The sequence below is a fragment of the Trichosurus vulpecula genome, chromosome 9 (genome assembly GCF_011100635.1).
Source record: "Trichosurus vulpecula isolate mTriVul1 chromosome 9, mTriVul1.pri, whole genome shotgun sequence".
Classification (NCBI taxonomy): Eukaryota; Metazoa; Chordata; class Mammalia; order Diprotodontia; family Phalangeridae; genus Trichosurus; species Trichosurus vulpecula.
Window position 1 is genome coordinate 172,965,765 of NC_050581.1, and position 21,156 is coordinate 172,986,920.

At 40.1% G+C, this 21,156-nt stretch overlaps 1 protein-coding gene across 2 annotated transcripts in view; it reads left to right on the forward strand.

Annotated features, from left to right (window-relative positions):
- FRMD4B (FERM domain containing 4B) overlaps window positions 1–21,156 on the forward strand; it is a 159,959-nt gene that overhangs the window by 92,915 nt on the left and 45,888 nt on the right. For both annotated transcript variants that reach the window (XM_036738724.1, XM_036738725.1), the window contains exons 8-10: window positions 9,897–9,980; window positions 13,382–13,447; window positions 20,978–21,035. In XM_036738724.1, coding sequence (XP_036594619.1) covers window positions 9,897–9,980; window positions 13,382–13,447; window positions 20,978–21,035 — 208 coding nt within the window. The remainder of the gene's footprint in view (window positions 1–9,896; window positions 9,981–13,381; window positions 13,448–20,977; window positions 21,036–21,156) is intronic.

Consider the following 21,156-nt stretch of genomic DNA (forward strand, 5'->3'; position numbering starts at 1 on the left):
AGATTTTCCAATAACAGCAACTCCAACTATAGAGGAGCTATGGCCTGGTTTTTGTTTTTGTTTTAGTGGGGGAGAAAGTACCAAGGAAATCAGTCAGCCAGGATTTATTGAACATTAACTGTAAACCAGGCACTAAGCTAATCACTGAGGATGCAAACACAAAAATGAAACAGCCTCAGTCCTCAAAGAACTTATTTTCTTTATGTATGATAATTATATACAGAATACATACAAAATAAATACAAGGTAGTTTCGGGGAGAAGGGGACTTTAATAGTTGAAGCAATAAGGAAAAAAGCCTTTCAGTCTCTGAAGTATGACTGTGCCTAATAAACATCAATTTACCCCCATGTAACCTGCTATGAATGCCATTTTCCTTCCTTCCTTCCTTCCTTCCTTCCTTCCTTCCTTCCTTCCTTCCTTCCTTCCTTCCGGAGAGACAGTATGGTGTGACCAATAGAGGGCCAGTCTTAGAGTCAACAAAAAGTCAGTTTCAAGTTCTGCTTTTGACACAACCTAACTATGTGACCCTGGGCCAGTCACTTTTGGTACCCTAAGCACCTCTCTTCCTGATTGATATTTGTGGAAAGTACAGAAAGATGTTCCCCAATTGGAACTTCTTTACACTAGTGAAATATGAGAGAGAGAGAGAGAGAAGGAGGGAGGGAGGGAAGGAGAGAGAGAACTTTTTTAAAAAATAAGACACATAAGCTGCTGTTGGCTGACGTCAGCACCCAAGAATGATGGCACTTGTAACGAACTTCAAGTACAGCTATCTTGGCATATGGAAGACATTAGATGGAGAGAGAGTGGGAGTGGATCCCACTGCCAGTCATATCTCCAAGGGTGGAGAATGTAGATTGATTATGGAGGCCTCATTCCTTTAATAGGAAGGCATTAGGGACACCACTTATATTAGTGGAAACTGAGCAGAATGAACCCTTGCGCAGTCATCTTAGGCCTGCTTTTTCTTGATTTCTGTTGAAAGAGTTCTAACTTCTCATTTCTGTTGAGGGTGTCAGTTGGGAATCTTGTGTTAGAGTGAAGGGCTTGTGGTGGGGGGGTGGAAAGGCATTGTCTGTGGGGGTTTTTTTCCCCTTTACAGTAGTATCTTTATTTTTGTGAGAGAAAGACATTGTAGATCTTAGAATTTGAGTAGGAAGGGACCTTAAAAAGGCAGCTAGATGGATGATGATGGATTGAGCACTGGACAGGGAGTCAGGAAGAACTGAGTTCAAATTCGGCTTCAGATACTTTCTGACCCTGGGCAATTCACTTTTTTTTTTTAAGTTTGCCTCACTTTCTTTAACTGTAAAAAGGGGATCATGATAGTATCTGGCTCGCAAGGCTGTTGTGAGAATCAAATGAGGTAATATTTGTGAAAGGCACTTAGCACAGTGCTGGGCACATACTATATACTATATAAATGCTTGCTGTTGCTGTTGTATCTAGTCCAATCCATTCTCATTTTAAGGTGAAGAAAATGAGATCCCTGAGAGGTTAATTGATTTCTCTTTGCATTCATAGGTATTCAATGGCAGAGTTGGAATTTGAACTCAGGTCTCCTGGGTTCACATCCTGACTGCTTCTTGCTAATGGAAGGGGTCTGAACTAGATAGTTGCTTAAGTCCTCTTGCAGCACAAAATCTATCGTTCCTATGATCCTTGGAGATGACTACTTTAAAAAAATATTTTGATGAGAAAGAGTTATGAAGGGATAGACAACATTGCCCAGGAAGTAAAGGGGGCCTAATAAATACAGTTAGTTAACATCACTAATCAGTGGTGACTCTAAGATTAAATTCTTGTTCTCCAAGTAAAAACCCAAAATTAAAGGTTTGCCGACCCATCCTGGTCTTTCTGTGATCTGGACAATATCCTTGGTTAATGGAACACCAGGGGCCGGAAAGAGTACGAGTACGGTAACTGTGGCACTTAATTTCTTCCTAGTATCACTACCATTCTCTCTTCTACCCCTTGCCATGTGTCCTTCACCCCCTTCCGTTAATACTGAAAAGACCGTCCAGTCGGTGACTTTCCAGTCCCCAAATCCAGTGGCCCCTTCTCTGCCCTCATCCTCATCGGCTCTGCAGCCACTGATCGACACCATTGAAATCCCTCTCCTTTTTCTTGGTACCCTCTTTTGGCTTGCATGTACCTATTTAACATTTCTGGAAGCCTGGGGAAGTGGTGGAGGCTTTTGATTTTTTTCAAATTGAGAGAGCCAGAGGTACTAATTCTGCTGCTGGCTTTGAGAACCTTATCTTCTCTAGGGTCCCGGATGGGTTGGTTAGTCAGTCATTAACTTTCTGCTAAGTAGGTTATCTAGGGAGATCAGTAGCCATCCTGGGTTCCCTCGTGCCTGTAGCATAAGTAGGTTGTCATCATTAACGGTAGATCAGATGCTTCCCTCTCACCTCTTTGGATCCCCACCCTCCTTCCAGACCCAACTCAGACGCCGTATCCTAAGAGGATCTTGCCTATTGCCTGCCTGCCTGTCTTGTATTTATTGTCTGGTACAATGCTACATATCCTTTGTGGAAGAATGTCAACTCCTCAGAAGCAGGGAAGTTTTATCTTTGCGTCCCCAGGCCCAACAGAAAGTGGTAGTATGTGCTCAATGGATTGGTTAATATTACACCTACTGGCCTAGCTACTTTACTGTTCACTTTGGGTTCTTCTGATTATTAATAATTAGGGACCGTGAAGATTTTTTAACAAGCCTCCCAGCAAAAGCAGCTTAACAGTGTAGGAGGAGACAAATACGGCTAAAACCAATGACCTGACATACATTTCTCATTGGCAGATCAGTATGGGGCAGGGAATCTTTGGATGGCAATCAGTCAACCAACAAGCATTTTAAAAATGACATTTGTGTGCCAGCCTTTGTGCTAGGGCTGGGGATGTAGGGACCAAAATCAAACAGTCCCATTCCTCAGAGAGCTTATATTTTAATGGAGGAGACAACACCTACATAAATAAATATAAACAAAATAAAGACAAAGTAACTGGGCAGGGGTAGGGCTAGCGGATGGGTTGGGGCAGGGTCATGAAAGGCTTCAGGCAGAATGAGAATGCTTAACCTAGAATCTTGTGAACTTGGTTTGTTTGTTTTTAATATTGAAGTTGTACTGAGACTTGGGTATTTTGCTAGAATTGGTTTCCTTTGTAATCCTATGTATTTTATTTTGTGCATTTAAACACCTTCAAAGATAGGGTCCAGGACAGAAAAAAAAAAAAGGTGCTGAACCCTTTGTAGAAGGTCCAAATGCATGGGGACCAGATATGGAGAGCACATTACATGGGCAGAAGGCCACTGAGAAGCCTTTTTTACAATATGAACTTCCTCTTGACTATTTCATCTGTGTCACTTGCGTGCCTGTTAATGGAATCATAGAAGTGTTGGAGATGAAAGCGGATTAGTTCATTTGCCTCATTGTGGCAGACAAGGAAGCTGAGACTTGGAGAAAGGAATCGATTTGAACAGGGCCACTCGACAAATTAGTAGGTTTTAGACGTTGTTATAAGAGGCCCATTGGGCCCTTGGGTGGCATATGCATAGTTGTACCAATTCATATTTATAGCATCGGAATTGTCACAGGTTGTGAAATTATGAAGGTTAATCCTGGGATACATTTTAACTACATTGGTGACACATTGCTATTACTTCAAATCTTTGTATATTCAAAGTATGCATTATGCAGAAGGTGCAGATGTGCCTTTGTAGACACCCAGAAGTTGGGCTTTGAGATCCCCACAGAAGTTGAGTTTTTGCTTTAGGAAGCATTTGTTTTTTAACTGTCCTGTTGATTCCCCACTCAGGGGAGTGTAGGAGGCATATGCAGCAAAAAGCTTGAAAGAGAGTCCTATTTCGATTGCATTTTATATAGGAAATGTTAGGGCCCCCAATTTGTTAATTGCATGCACCGTCATCCACTAAGAGTGTTCCCCCTCGCATGGCAGGTGGCTAATTGTGCCTGGGAGTGAATAAGGGAGCCTGCAATTAGGCGGGAGCAGGTGCACATATTTGCTGGGGTGGCTGTTTGCTTACAAGTATGTGTGGGCCCCAAATTTTGCACACACAAGAAGGAAGAGGCTGTTTAGTCAGCCAGGCAACTTTTTGCATGTATCTTTTAAAACTGGTGTTAACAGATGTGACTCCCACCTAGACTTCCATAGTCAGTGGAATAAGGTTCCATTTTAATGAGAGGAAGAACAACGGGCTGCAGAAGAAACAAAAAGGGAACCAAAGGGTTAAAAACAAACACTTTCCCTTACTTGGTACCTGAATCACTTTTGCTCTCACTGATTGGCCAACAATAGGTCCCAGCCAAGCCCTACTTGGTCATTGTTTGGGTTCTGATTGGCTCAGAGTGAATGTAAATAGCAATTGTTTCTGTTTTGGCCAGAAACCCTGAGGGTCTTCCCCTTCCAGATTTACTTGTTTTTTTCACTAGGTTAAAGAGGCAATCTTCTGCCTCATTTCTTACCCAGCCAGTGATTAGCTGAATGGTGGTTTGCCTCAGTCAAACTGAGACCTTGTTAAAGAGAGCTTAAAAAGGCCAAGGTTTCCTACTCTATCAGGGCCATCTCCAGTTGTCACGATCTGTGGCTTGCCATTGGACTCAGGTGGCTCTGGAGAAGAAGGTGAGGCTGGTGACTTTGTACAGCCCTGCCTCACTTAAATCCAATTCACTTGCATGTCATAGTATCACCTACCTGATGTCATGGTCCTCTTTGAGAACGAAGAACGAACAACAACCTGGACCATATAATCTCTACCACGGCAGTGGAAGGAGCCCTGGAGTTGGGATGTAGGGGTAGACCTAGAGTCAAATTCCTACTCAGATTTTTTACCAGCTGTGTGACCTGAGGCCAATTACTTAGTTTCTTTGAGACTCATCTGTAACAGTGGGGATGACAGTATCAAGCTCAGAGATTTAGAACAAGAGACTTCAGAAAGCATCTAAACTATTTCACCCACCCTCCATTTTACAGATACTGAAGCAGAAGACCAAAGGGGTAAAATGATCATACAAATGTAGGAAATCTCAAAGGCTGGCTTTGAAACCAGCCTTCCCTACTCTAAGCACAATACTCTTTCTGTTGTACTAGTCACCTTCCCCTGAAAGGATTGCTAACTTACTCTAATGAGATAAAGTACCCAAAATACTTTTTGCACATCTGCACATCTTAAAGCACTGTATAAATGCCAGTGATATATAAATACCTCGTTGTTCCACATTCCAGCCTATTTGATTCTGGACAGCTTCATGTCCTGGATCTTAAAAGGATCTTTGGGGAAGATCAGATAAAATGAGAGAGTCAAGCTTCTTCTTAATTGTGCATCCCTGTCATTATGTGAGAATGATTTGATGTCATCATTTAGAACAAGTGATCTATCTAGATTTATAGGAACAATCTCCAGCCTGGACACATATAAACCAAGTGTTCATGCCCTCACCATGCAAACACATGCTTAAAATAACATTTATGTTTCCATCAGAGCTCAGGAATGTTCTGTTTGAGGGTAAATTAATTTCCTGGGTGTTGCTGGGAGTCAGACATCTCCGTTGGGCCCGTCAGCCTTTATGGGCTCTGTATGCAGAGAACTCCATTTCCAGGCCCTCTTCCCTGCCTCCCTATGTAACCCTGAGCAAGTCACCCAAATCACTTACTTCAGTGTGGCTCTCTAGGCCTGCCTCTTCTGCTTAACACAGTGCTTGGCACCGAGTAAGCTTATTTATTAAGTGCTCTGCTTACCTACCTAGCTAAGGTGGTAAAGTGGATGGAGCCTTATTACTGGGAGTCCGAGAGTTCAAATCCTACTTTTAAAGACTTAACAGCTACTTGAACCTGGCTGGCAAATCGCTTAACCTTTCTCAGGCTAAGCTACCTCACTGGGTTGTTTTTGAGAATGAGTTAACACATCCAAATGCTTGTTGACTTAACTCTGAGAAGGAGGAGGAGGAGAAGGAGGAGTTGTGGTGACTAGTAGTAGTGGCAGTGGTATTAATAACAGTTAGCAGCAGCAGCAGCAGTGGTTGTGATGGTGGTAGCAGTGGTGGGGTTAGGTGGTGGGGGTGGTAGCCACAAGGTGGCTGCAGTAGCAGTACTACCAGTTAGCATTTACATAATGCTTTAAGGTTTGCAAAACAGTTTATTTCATTCGATCCTCCTGAGGTAGGTGCTTCTTCTTATCCCAGCTTTACAGATGAATCTCATGCTCTTTTCCACTGTATTTTCCGAAGAGATAAATCTGTATTGATTATAAAGATGTCAAAATTTAACCTTTTTGGAACATTAATTCAAAAGACAGATTTAGGATAAGAATGTAGAAACCAATTAATCAAGGCAAAAATGAAACAACGGTTGTCTTCAAAGACTTTACATTCTATCACTCAATCTTAAGTAGAACATCCTAGGAAGAGAAAATGGCACTAAATATACAACCTTTGGATTACTAAAGTGACATAAAGAGATGATGTTTTTCATATACAGTAATAGGGAAGTTTCTAAGGAAGGAAGAGCGTTTTGAGGGGGGAGATAGTGAATTCTGTTTTGGAGATAGTGAGTTTAAGATGTCCTGATGTCCAAAAGGCAGTTGGAGATGTAGGTCTGGCAGTTAGCAGAGAGGTTAGGGCTGTATAAATAGATTTGGAACTCATCAGCATAGAAATGAGCATGGAATTCATAGCAATCATACAAGTGAATGAAGGAGAACTGGGGTGGGGGAGGGGTTGGAAATACCCTCGGTTAATGATATCAGGAGAGGGAATTTTTTCATACCGGAGGAATTCCCTATATCCTTGAAATCACCGGTCCTGTCCTTTTACCTATAGTTCCTTTTCTTCCGGGTCGGGGAACCTAGGAGATTCTATGTTCGTGTCTTTTCATAAAGATTCATTTTTCAACCCAAGAACACAGATTTTTGCATTAATGGGCTTCTGACAGACACACTTTCTGCATTTTTAGGTGAAAAAAATGTGAAAGAGTGCATAAAATAAGTTAGGAAGGAAAAGAAATAACTATTGTGGGCTGGCAGGTGACCTTTAAAATGAACAAACTGAATTATTGTATATTTTGACATTTAGACAGCAGAAAACCAGTTTCCCAAGATTGTCGAACCATCCCACTAAGATCTGTTATGAATAGAGAGGCTTGTCCTCGTGAAATCATGTTCCAAGCAACTTGATTTCATTCAGGGACTTAGAGATCTAGATCTTTCACATGCTGAGTAGAAAGAATGACAAATTTGGAGTTAGAGGTTCTGGAATTGCCGCTTCCTGAATGCACTTTTGACCTGTCTCATGGTTGAATAAGGGGGCAGCTCGGTGGCACAGTGGATAGAGAGCCAGGCCTGGAGTCAAGACTCATCTTCCTGAGTTCAAATCCAGCCTTAGACACTTACTAGCTGTGTGACTCTGAGCAAGTCACTTCACCCTGTTTGCCTCAATTTCCTCATCTGTAAAATGAGCTGGAGAAGGCAATGACAAAGCACTCCAGTATCTCTGACAAGAAAACCCCATTGGGGTCACAGAGAGTCCTACATGAAGGAAACAACTGAACAACAACAGAAAGGTTTTCAGCATCTTTGCCCATAAAAATAGAGGATATTGGCCTGGAGCAGTGCTGTCAAACTGAAATAAAAACAGGGTCCCTTCCGCTGCAATATTGACTTAGAAAACCACATATTAACATTGTGCATGTTTTATTGTATATTTATTCTGCTATTTCCCAATTATATCTTTAACTGGTTTGGGTGGTACTTTGGAAGAGTTTGATGCCTCCAGCTCTGAGGACCTCTAAAGTACCTTCCAGCTCATAACATGACCTAGACCAGTGTCCAGGCTGGAGATTGTTCCTATAAATCTAGATAGATTACTTGTTCCAAATGAGGACACCAAATCATTCCCACATCATGACAGGGATGCACATCAGAGAAGAAGGCAACAACTCAGATTTTGGGAGAAAGGGAGGGTATATTTATAGAGCGCCTACTGTGTGCATGTACTGTGCTAAGCACTTTATAGATATCCTCTCATTTGATCATCTCACAGCCTTGAGATTTTTTGACATGAAGCTTTGAGAAAAGAGAGAAAGACTGGAAGTGGTAATTTTTATACGATGGAATGAATCAAAATTCCCTCATTTTTATTAGACTTCTTTATTATCCATCAACCTCGTCTTATGCTCAGTGACCCAGCTGTGCTCTCAGTTTTGTTGGCATCAGTGATACTTTGTATCTGCCCTCCTCTTTCTCACTATCAGACCTCTTACCCGTCTCAGGGCCCACCTCCTCCATAAAGCTTTTTCCAAAACTAATTTATTGTTGCTTTTGAGTTTGTTTACTTTGCTGTCACTTTCCCAAAACCCTTGTTACAAAGCACATTTAAAGTAATATAAGCCAACCCCATGACCATGTCTGATGTTTGTGCCAATTGGCACCTGTAGTACACCACCTTCTACTCCAAGGAAGAGGTATTTACATCACCAGACCTATGGAGTCATAATTGATCATCCCTTTGATCAGAATTCTTGTGTCTTTTAATGATGTTGTTTTTTTTAAACATTATTATGGTTAATTTGTGTATTGTCCTTTTGTCTGTGTGCTTCTCTTTCCATCAGTTCAAACAAGTCTTCCCAAGTTTGCTCAAGTTCCTCATATCTGTGGTTTCTTACAATGCAATCATTTCCATTGGAGTCATACCCCGTGTTGTTTAGCCATTTCACAATCAATGGGCAGCCGCTTTGTTTCTAGTATTTTGCCACCACAGAAAGTCTTGCTCTCATTTTTTTATATATGTTTGCCCTTTCCCACTAATAATAATGACGATAGCTAACATTAATTTAGTGCCTATAGTATGCCGAACACTTACTCAGTGCTTTACAAATATTTTTTCATCCCATGCTCTCTCTTGAACCTCCTGAATCTGTATCGCTAGGATTGTGGTCAAAGGTTATGAACAATTTCTTCACTTTTCTAGCATGGTTCCGATTTGATTTTACCAATTCACCAACAATGTATGGGTGTTCCTATCTTTTATCCTTGCAGTCTGCTGGGGAAGGGATGAAGCCTCAGGGTAGTAGGAAGCTTTCCCTTCTCATTCTCACCCTCATTAATCTCTTGTTGCTCAGAGCTCCCAAAGTACTTATTGTCAGTACCACTGGCTTGTATCCCCAGCAGCCCACATAGTGCTGGGCTCATGATGGGTGCTTTACAAACACTTGTTAGATTGAACTGAGTTATTTGACCTACTACCTTATATTGTCTCACGTCTTTAGTGAAGGCTGAGCTCCTAGTGTGTGGTCCTTAATAATAATAATAACTGACCTCGATACGGTACTTTTTAAGATTTACAAATCATTTTACAGACATCTTCTGTATCTTGCTCTCTTCCCTTATTGTTGTGTAAATAATTACAGATGCCCAATGAATGCTTTTTGGATGACTGCATTATTAATAATAATAGCTAACATGTATATAGCTTTTAAAGTTTGCAAAGCACTTTATATGCTTTATGTTGGTATCCTCATAGCTACCCTGCAAGGTGTATGGGGCAAGTATTATTATCCCTGCTTTACAGACGAAGAAACCAAGGCTGAGAGATTGTGTCATTCGACCATGGTCCTACAGCTAGTAAATGTCAGAAATAAGTGTTGACCGAGTGGCCCTCTGGGCTCAGGTTCTTTTGACTTCATCCTGCTGACTTTTTCATTCTCTCTGTTTACTAATAGCTTTGCCAATGTGACACAGCCCAAAGAATCCTGTTTTAATGACCCGATGCTGCATAAAAGAATCATTTCCCAGAGGCTGTTGCTTTCACGATTACAAACATCAAAAACATTTCATTTCTGACCATGAGACTGATCATTGTGTCTTGCTTTTATTTTTAGTGATGACAATGCCAGGAAAGACTTAAAAACCCTGCCTGCGTTTCCTACCCAGACGCTTCAAGAGCACCCATCCCTTGCTTATTGGTAAGTCACATCAAGATGCAAACACAAGTCAGTCAATAAACAGTTGGTAATCACCTCCTGTGTGCCGACCACCGTGCTAAGTGCTGGGGTTACAAAATTGGAAAAGAAAGAGTCCTTCCCTTGAAAGATCTGACAGTCTACCAAGGGAAGACCCACAAGACCAAATCTATCGAGAGCTGAATATTTTTCATGGGATTGAAAATAGGAAAAAATGTGGAAGACATCAAGGGTCAGATGATATCTGACCTCAGAAAAACAAATGGGCTATCAAAGAAAACAGGTAAACATTGGGACTCCCCATAGAAATTCCTCTTCCTGCCTGACTCTTGTCTAAGTCCATGGCTTTGATCTGGTCTTGCTGGAGATTGCTATGTAGTGGTTACTGGTAAAGTTCTTGGTAAAAAAGGAGCTGAGTGTATTCATTGGGTGGTAGAGCTAGAAAGGGGGAGACCCTAGCAATTGCCTATTCCAACTTCCTTGTTTTACAGATGAGGAAACTGAGGCAATTCTTTATAAAGTACTGAAAAGAACCTTACTATGTACTATTAAATGAATAGGTTGTTTAGTAGAAGGTCAAACACTCTGTAATAAGACTTAATTTTATTAAATATTATAAAAAATGTGGAGGGGTGTCCATGTATTTGATAAACTGTTTTTGAAATGAGCCTAAGCAGGGACAACAGTGGCTGTGTAGCGCTCCCTGTTCCTCACACAGTATCATGGCGGGCTAGTCACTTAACCTGTTGTAGCTTCCTTTCCTCATCAGTTAAAAATGGGTATTGGACTTTGTGGTCTCAGTGGCCCTTTGGGGCTCCAGGTCCATGATCCTCTGACCCTAGAAACCCAGACAAATGACCATCCAGGCTTTGCTTTAAACAATTCCAGTGCTACAGAACCCACACTCTTCTGAGGTGGCCCATTATCCTTCTGGGTAATCCTGGTTCTAAGAAAGGTTTTCCTGACATCCAGCCTAGATCAGTGTTCTTGTTCCACAGTTCCTAGTTCCACACTGAATGGCCAATTAGAGCAAGTCTAATGCTTCTTACACATCAGAGTTTTGTGAATATTTCAAGATAGCAATCTTAAAATTTCTCTAAGTCTTTTTTTTCTCTAAGTCTTCTTCCCTGCATAGAACTTCCCCCCAGTTCTTAACCCAGAGGTCCCCAGGGGTCAACAGATAGATTGCAGAGGGTCCATGAACTTGAATGGGGAAAAAATTACATCTTTATTTTTCATTGACCTTTGGTTTCCTTTTTAATATCATATATTTTATTTTATGCATGAGAAGGCATTCTAGACAGGGATCCTAGAGTTGATCAGACAACTCAAAGGAGTCCATGACCCTGCTTTTTTTTTTTTTTTTTTTTTGGAAGGGGAAGGCAGATGGCAATTGGGGTTAAATGACTTGCCCAAAGTCACATAGCTAGTAAGTGTCAAGTGTCTGAGGCCAGATTTGAACTCTGGTCCTCCTCACTCCTGGGCCAGCATTCCACTCACTGTGCCACCTAGCTGCCCCCATGACCCTGCTTTTTAAAAGGCTCTTAATGTCATGAGTCTGAGACACTTAATAACTCAGTTGTTTTCTTCTAGACACTCTCCATTATTTCTCCTAAAGTGTGGCATCTAGAACCAAACACAGTAGTTCAGTTGGAGTCTGACCCTGCAGAGAGCAAAGGAAATGTCGTAATACCTCTAAGTAATACCAGAAATCTACATCATTTCTTAGATGCCATGTCGCACACATCGATGCCTCATAATGAATGGGAAATCTACTAAAATTCCCAATTCTCGATTAATCAGCAAGTATTGAGTATCTACTGTGCTGTGCTGTGTTTTGTGAATGTAAATATAAAGACAGAAGCAAACTATATTTGCAGTGAGCTTATATTCTAATGGAAGAGACAGCAAAAAAACATATACAAATCAATGCCACATAAATAAATAAAATAAAGTAATTTTGGAGGGAGGGCACACACAATTTGGGGGAGGAGGGAGTCAGAAACGTTTCCAGAACCTTTAAGGAAGAGATAGATAGATGCTTGGAGGTAGAAGTGAGGAGAGAGTGCATTCCAGGCATGAAGGATGGGCAGGCATAGAGACAAGAAATGGAGCGTTGGTGGTTAGGAAGAAAGGGAAGGACAGTTTGGCTAGATCACATCAGAGTCATGTCTGATGAAGTTAGAAAGAGGTTGTGGCTCCGGGTTGTGCAAAGTTTTAAAAACTTAACAGTGGATTTTATAATTTATGTTGGGGCAATAGGAAGTCACTGGAATTCACTAAGGAGGGGAATGGCATAGTCAGAACTCACTTAAGGAAAATCAGTTGCCAACACTGTACAGGTTGGACTTGAGTGGGGAGAGACCTAGGTCAATTAGGAGGCAGTTGCAATAATGTAGGTGAGAGGTGATAAGAACCTGAACTAGCCATGTGAGTAGAGGGAAGGGGTCAGATCAGAGAATGTTGTGGAGGTAGAAACAACGTGATCTGGCCACTGAATGGATATGTGGAGTGAGGCAGAGTTGGATCCTATGCTCGCCCAGTTGTTTTATCTTTAGAGTTGGTTTACTTATTTGTATTTTCGCTGTTTCCATAGAATCATTTTCTAGATAATATGTTATCTCCCTCCATTATTCATGACAAATGACTGAATTTTGTTTTCTCCAAAACTTTATGAAAGTGGATACAAAAAAATACACGGTTAGGAAGATCCTACCTTCTGTTGATGACTAAGTGGACGGTGATAAGTGCTGTGTTAAGCTACGAAGTTGAATACCCTGTAAACCCTAAGCTACCAATTTAAACCAATCACCAAGGTTAACTAAATCAGCTCTCCACCTAGGATCTTATCTGCCTTCTAAAACTGAGTTGGGGGGTGGGGTTGGGGAGGGACTTCCTGTTAAAACTCTGGAATGTGAGGAATACTCTCAGTCAATACCAAGAGGAATGCTGGTTGTTGACCGAAGAGGGAGAATTTGGACTGTTCTTTGACAATCAGGTTTTTATCAGAAGATCTACATGCGGAAATAAAGGGGGACGGGGAGGGGGGGAGAACGGGGGGGGGGGGGGGAGGGAGAGGAGAAATGCTAATATACCTAAATCTTTCTAGAGCTGTACTAGACCTGTCTTTGGGTAGAATATTCAGGATTACTTTTTCCCATTGAACCTTTTCAGCCCCTCTTGTCTCCACCAGGAAGCAGCATTATAATGGGATTTCCCCCTGCTGGAGAAGAAATACTTCTATGTTTGAGCCACCCTGACAAATCTGCAAAGAGTCATTTGTGTGTTTGTTTTAACAAAATAAGGGTTTTCTCTTCCCTTATCTGGGGATCAGGAAATTGAGACATTGCCTTATATAAAAAGCATGAGCTTCATGTATTTTTTTATTGATTTTTTTTTTACAGTGAGGACAGAGTGATAGAACATTATCAAAAAATTAAAGGTTTGACTCGAGGACAAGCGATTGTTAGGTGAGTAATTATTGTTTCCTTGTTTTGGATGTTCACCTGAATAATTGGAAATAATTTGTCACTAAATCTTTCAGTCAATCATATGTCATACTATTCATGGCAAGAAAGCATAAATTGGGAAATATTTCCTTTTTCCTTTCTTTTCTTCCTTCCTCGTTTCCTTCCTCCCATTCCTCCTTCCTTCCTTCTTAAATCTATAGCCCATACGCCTACCGAGAAGAGAGATTTGTTTTATTTGTTTCTCTCTATATGCAGATAATATTTTATCATCTGTTTTCAGGGACCAAAATTGGTAGCTTTGAAGTTAATCCCAGTTTAGCTGTTTTTAAATGGTGTTCTCTTTCCCCTTGACTAGTCATTATCGCTCTGTTATCAGTTTATCAGTCTGGCCACTTTGTCTGAATTCCTAATATTCATTGTTTCTTTGTGCAAGGTATTAATTCAGAGGTTTAAGTATAAAGTACACTAGGTATTCTTGGTTTGTAGTAAACATTCTCAATCAGTTTTTAATCACCCAGGTTGGTGTATTTCTTTTTCATTACTAGACTTGCTATCCATTTGTTAAAATTTAATTTTGTGCCCTGGTTTGAATTTAAAACAATTCCTTTATTTCTTAAAATTAAAAAAAAAAGTTCATTCTTATATCACCTGGGTTTTCTAATCTATCACTCCCTACTGTCTATTCCAGAGAATCATTTCTTATAACAAGGGGGGTGGGGTGGGGATGGAAGAGCAGTTTTACAAAACTAATCAACAGTAATCATCCAATTATATGGACTGTCCCACAGCCACTATCCCCCACCCTTGGGAAAGTAGGGAAGAAGGTGCATCTTCAATTGTTTTCATCTTTTGTAGGTCTGAGAATTCAGTTTCAATTATTTTGTGGTTGTTCTTTCTATTTACACTGCTGGAATCATCGATGATGCGATGTTTCCTGTTATGTTTACCTCACTTTGCATCGGTTTGCATGTCTTCCCTTATTTCTCTATATTCATCATTTAGAATGCAACAATATTCAATTACACTCACTTAATTAGCTTTAACCAAATCATTGGGCCTCTATTTTGTTTCCAGGTCTATGCTACCACAAAAAAAAAAAATGTTCCTTTAGATATATTTGTGCCTATGCGACCTTTTTAATCATTGACTTTCTTCAGATGCCTAGCAGTCCACACAAAGAAAATGAACATTTTAGTAGTTTTCTTAGAATAATTAGAAATTGCTTTATAGAGTAGTTGGACAAATTCATGGCTCTACCAATGATGGGTTTTTGTACCTATCTTTCCCCAACCCCTCCAGCAATGAAGATCCCCATCTTTTGTTATCTTTGCCTATTTGCAAGGTGTAAGGTGAAACCTACAGCTTGGTTTGATTTGTATTTATCTTACATATTCCCCACTGCCACCCCTCAACAAATACAGGACAGATCATGAGAGAACCCAAACACCATTTTGTAATATCATGATAGCTAAAATCATAGACACTACCTGGGCCACTCTATACTTCTTTCTTCAGTTTAATCTCATGTTTTATCAGAACACGCCTACTACCATATGCCTTGACCATGACCTACTTACTCAAGAAACAAAATTAGCTGTCTTGTTTCTACAGTTAGCTTGTTAGTATACTATCTGTTTGTTGTTTTGTAAAGTATGACTGTATATTTTGGCTAAGAAGGCCATTTTAAAATGATATTTGATTATATTAAGAGTCTTTCCCAGGATTTTGAGCTAGAAGGAACCTTAGAGATCATCTTGTCCAATTCTTTCATTTTATAAATAAGGAAGCAGGCCCAGAGAGTTCAAATAGCTTACCCAAGGTCATACAACTGGCTGTGTCCCACGCCTGCAATTCTCTCTCTCCTTGGCTTTACCTCTGGGCTTCCCCAGTCCTTCAAATCTCAGCCAAAAAAAAAAAAATCCCACCCCAGTACTGGAAGCTTTTCCCAGTCCTCCTTAGACTTAGTACCTTTCTTGTGAGACTGTCCACAATTAATCCTGCACTAGTTATTTGCATATTGTCACCTCCTATCAAACTATTAGCTCTTTGAGAACTGGGACTGTTTCCTCTTTTTGAATCCCCAGTGGTATAGCACCAATACCTAGGAAATTCTATATCGTAGGCACTTAATAAATGTTTGCTGACTTGACTTGACCCAGCTAAGTGACTTGTTGCACTAAAGATTCAAACCCACATTCCCAGATTCCAGTCTCTTTTGTTGTTGTTGTTTTTTTAAATTTCTTAGTGTTATGAACTTGACAGACATCAGTGAACATTAACATTTCACAATATATAGAACAGAAAAAGAAGATTATGTATGTCAAACTGAATTTCCACTGTGTATAGCTTAGGTTTTTTATATACTTAAAACTTAAAATGGTAGTTCTAACAACTTCTGGATTATATCTGTCTCCTTCTGATCCTCATTTTGTTCTTTTCTATTGATTTTTCTGGTGATTCATTAGTGCGTGCTCTCTTTTTCCTTTTTTAGTATCACTGTTAAAACCTCTCTGATCTTGCCCAATTCTCCTCCCTCCCCACCCCAAAAATACTTAAAGCCCTCCTTGGCAACAGTACATAGTTACATAAAACAAATTCACAAATTGGCCATGTCTGGAAATGTCTGTCTCACTCTTCACCTGGTCCACCCATTTCTGCCAAGAGGTAGGAAGTACAAATCTCTTCTGAAGTCAGGATTGGTCATTTTGGTGTTCACAGTTGTTTTACTTTATAGCTACAATGTTGCAGTCATTGTTGACTTGTATACATTGTTTTCCTGGTTGCTATTCACTGCATCAGTTCATATAAGTCCTGTCAAGCTTCTCTTAATACATTCCTTTACTCATTCCTTTTTTTTCCCTTCTTCTCTTTCGTTTCTTCCTGTCTCCCTCCTTTCATTCCTTTTTCTATTTTTTTTTTTGAGATTGGTTCTTCCCATCCCACCCAGTTTGGACATATAGCAGCCCTTGACCTTCCCAATCCTATCACCATAGAATTTAATCTGGGCCAGTTTACCCCTCCATAGGCATCTCAGTGTCTCCCCCTTCCTTCCCCTCACACCACTCCTGGGGCTGCACCATATTCATGCCAAACTTTGTGTGAACAGCAACCAGCTTTGGCCCTACTGCTCCTCAGAACTCTTGAGCCTGAGATCCACTGGCTTCAGTCTCCCATGTAGCAGGAATTACAGGAATGTACCGCCATGCCTAGCCCTTTCAAAATTTCTTACATAATATCCCATTACATTCATATGTTCAGCCATTTGCCAATTAATACCCATTTCTTTATATCCATTTCTTTGCTACAACAAAAAATGCTGCTATAAATATTTTTGTACATACAAGTCCTTCACAGATGCACAGACAGTAAGCACATTGGTATGTGTCTTCCCACATTCCCTCCAACAGTTGTCATTTTTCTTTGTTGTCAGTTTTGCCAGTCTTATGGATGTGAGGTGGGACCTCTGAGTTATTTTAGTATGCATTCATCTTATTAGTGATTTGGGGCATTTTTGACAGCACAATAATAATAGCTAGCCTTTATAGTGCTTCATTTTGCACAGTGCTTTTCTCATGTTCTCTCATCCCTACAGCAACTCTTTGAGGTTGTCGTTGTGGTTTAGTCACTTCACTCATGTCTGATGTCTTAAGTGACCTCATTTGGGGTTTTCTTGGTGAAGATATTGGAGTGTTTTGCTATTCCTTCTCCAGCTCATTTCACAGATGAGGAAACTGAGGCAAGCAAGAGTCACACAGCTAGTGTCTGAAGGCCGGATTTTAGGCTTAGCACTCTATCCACTGCACTACCTACCTGCCAGATTCCTTTTTATGTAAGAACTCTTGTTCTCCCCATTTTAAAGATGAGGCATAAGGGGCAGCTAGGTAGTGCAGTGAGTAGAGCCTGGCCCTGGAGTCAGGAGGACCTGAGTTCAAATCCGACCTCAGACACTTAACACACTAGTTGTGTGACCTTGGGCAAGTCACTTAACCCCAATTACCCTGCCTTCCCCCCCTCCAAAAAAAAAAAGATGAGGAATCTAAGACTGAGAGAAATTAAGTGACTTACCCAGAGTCACAGTTAAATATAAGTTTCTTAGACTGAATTTAAATTCAGGTCTCCCTGACTCCCAAGCCTCTTGTACTCTATCCGCTGTACCACCTAGCTGCCTAGATGTTTGCAGTTGGCATTTATTATGGTATATGGTGGGATTTGTTGATCTAAACTTAATTTCTTCTAGACTGCCTTCCAGTTTTCTTGGCATTATTTTCCTTACCCCAGTAATTGTTGTCCTATTATTTGAAACACTATATTACCGTGTTTGATTGCTTCTGCATCTTGTGTACCCCAGTCACTTTCACTGATCAGCTTTTCCGTTTGTTACCGGTACCAAATAGTTTTTATGAATACTATTTTGTTGTGTAGTTTGACATATAGAGCTGCTAAAGCTCCTCCTTCTCCTTTTTATTTTTTATTCCTTATGAGGTTCTTGACTTTCTGTTCCTTCAGTCAGATGAATTTTGTTATTCAATCATCTTTCCAATATACCGTGCTGCCCTTCTTCATCCTTGATTATCATGGTTCTAACCTGAGGTCTCACAGCAGAAGGTTTGTCTGCTTCCTACCCATCCACTTTTATTTCTCAGGACCATCTGTAAAATCAGGGGTTCTAGATCTCTTCCAGCTGTAAATCTATGATCCTCTAATGGTTGTTATTTTGACAAGTCTTTGGTCCAGGGGCACCCTGTCCTTTTGGACACAATTCCTGGGCTGTGTGTTGCACTGTTTTTGGTAAGGAAGCAGAATGGGATTGTTATTGTTTGTCCTTCCTTCAAAGACTGAAGAATGGGCTCGGCACCTGTTAAGGAAAACCTGGGATTGCCTCCTGTCTCAGATATTTAAAAGTTGGGTGGGACCATAAGCAAATCACCCATGCTGTGGCTGCCTGAGGAAATTCTCCAAGGTTTTGGGTTATAAGTGAATTGGTTATTAAGATCAAATGGAGGAATTTTCCACCAGGAGTTCCCCACACCATTGAACTCAGAGGTTTGCCCTTCCACCCTCAAATAGAAATAACTGTGAGATGAGTCTTTTTAGGCAGAACCAAAAAGTGGTTTAGGATAACTTCTTATTCATAATAAGAATTAGAATGGCTACCCTATAAAGATATCACTTCTTAATCTCAGTATCAGATTATTCACCTTTCCATGTAATAGCCTCAGGTCCTTTTCATCTTGTAAGTATCATTTAAGTGTGTCTACCACTCAGACAAGACAAACTTAGCTCAAACCTGAAGTTCCTTTTAGTTGAGAGAGAGGATGGCATGTAGTCAAAGTATCTAACAGTAACTTATTTTTCCTTGTCATTAGAATGGGCTTTTCCTCTGATGCTGAGATTCATTATTTTGGGGATCATAGTGTATTCAAGGGCAAAATGGAATGTTGAAGGCAGGCATTCTTAAACATTTGTATCAAAAAGCAAAACATGCCAAAGACCAAACTTGGGTCCAGAGAAGAGATGAGAGAACACAGCCTCCCTTCCTGCTGGGCTGAAGTTAGGAGGAGGCAGTGGCTATGGGTGGAAAATATTGTATATACTATTGAAAATAGTCAATGTTTTGATTAGTTTGTTAAATTCATGGTTTTTTTTTCTCTTTTTAAATCTCTGTCACAAGGGGACAGCTTGTTAGGGAGAGGAGAAAGAAAGCACATATTTCCAAATGATTTTGAAGACAATTTCGAAGAGCCATTTATGGACATGGTTACTTAGCCTGGACTTTAGGGAACTAAAGGGAGGATGTTTTACTTGGAGGAGCCCCACCTCTTGAATTATCTTCCTTTGCTGTTCTTATGAAACCCACAATGATACACCAAGAAATCCATTTTTATAAAAACAGGCACCCCACCCTAGTAGTCATTGTGAATTCTGCACTTAGATTCTGAATAAATTAAAATGTTTAAAATGAGCTTTTTAAGGTTGTTAGTTGAACAAAGGTTGTGGCCATTATCATTCCCCAATTATTGAAAACTAGTATCATTACAACAGCAACAGTAATAAAAACTACTTGGTGCTCTACAAGATGGTTTCCAAATATGACCTCACTTAGTCCTCACGACCCTGAGAGGTAGTATTGTTACTACTACTACTATCATTATCCTCATTGTACAGAAGAGGAAACTGAGAGACCTAGTACCATGACTTTCACATAGTAGGTGTTCAATAAATGTTTGTGGAATAAAGTAATGAATATTTCCAAACCTAAAGTTGTATGATCGTAAGCTACAAAACCAGAAGAGATTTTATCATCTAGTCTTATTCTTTTCATTGTGAAGAAGAAAAAAACCAAGGTTGCCAAGTAGAGAGCCTTGCCTAAGGTCACGTCAGTGGTGTCAGAGCTCTGATTAGAACTCCAGACCTTTGATTACAAATTTAGTGCCCTTTTCAAGGGCTTCTTACTTAATAATGATAGAATAATCCCTTAAGGTTGTATTCATGGTGATGTTCATGGCTATTCATGATCACTTCCTAACTCAAATCCTCTCTAGTTCCCTCCACCTGGAAGGCCACCACTTCATCTCTGTCAGTCATAATCCTTCTCATCCTTGAGAGCCTGCCACAAATTCTACCTCTGTCAGTAACCAGATGTGCTCCTGCCCTAGCGTAATCCTCAAAGCACATTATTTATATGTCTCATCACATTTATCATTTTTTAAATGTGTATTACAGTTATTTATGTGCTGGTCTTATCCTCCCTCATTGTTATAAAACCTCAGGAGCAGAGATTGCATAATCAGATTCCCCAAGTTATAAGACACCTCAAAGCTTGTCTGATCTAATGCTGCCTGAACAAAACTCCTCCATGCCAGCATGGTTCCTTTACTCGTTTTTGTACCATCTAAAGTTTTTAACACTGTTCCCTGTTCTGGGCACTATATAATTACTGGGTGGATGAATTTGTAAGCGCTTTTGACTTTGAGTAAAAATAAAATCTGAGAGTTGCTATGTGGGACATGGCAGCTTTTGGTCACTGGGAACATGGCGCTACAAGTTGAAATCTGTTCACAGCATAAATACTACAAAATACTTTTATTAATACTTCTTTGCTTTGTTCAGTCATAATCACACCATCACCAAGAACTGGTTGTCTTTTGGGTTTATAAAAGGAAAATTTTCCGTACCAGAGATATTCTATGTTTTTGATAAAGCAGCCCTTTCCTTGATACGTCAAAAAGAACAGCTCTAAAGATCTTTTTGAAATTGAAGTTTTGTTCTCAACTTCCTGAAATTTTGATAAGCCAAAATACATTACTAACCGGAAAGTTTTATTTTATTACAACTTGGGTAAGAGACGTTAGTCATGGCAGCTGGCACATCTGTGGGTGCCGATAAAAGTATGGACAGGAAAGCTGGCCATGGCATATCACACCCCAATGTCATTCGCACCTTTCAATGGTCAGTTAACATAATTTTACTTTTATTACTCTAATAGAATTAATTTCTACAAAAATAATGAAATATACTGATTTCCTGTAGGTATATGAAAATAGTAGAAGCTCTACCTACTTATGGAGTCCATTACTATGGAGTGAAGGTAAATATATTTTGACAAAATTTTATACATAGCTATTCTAAGTTGCTAAACCGTACAACGGTTTTACAAATGTCAGAATCCCAAGTATTGGGGTTGTTGTTTTGTTTTTTTAATTTATTAA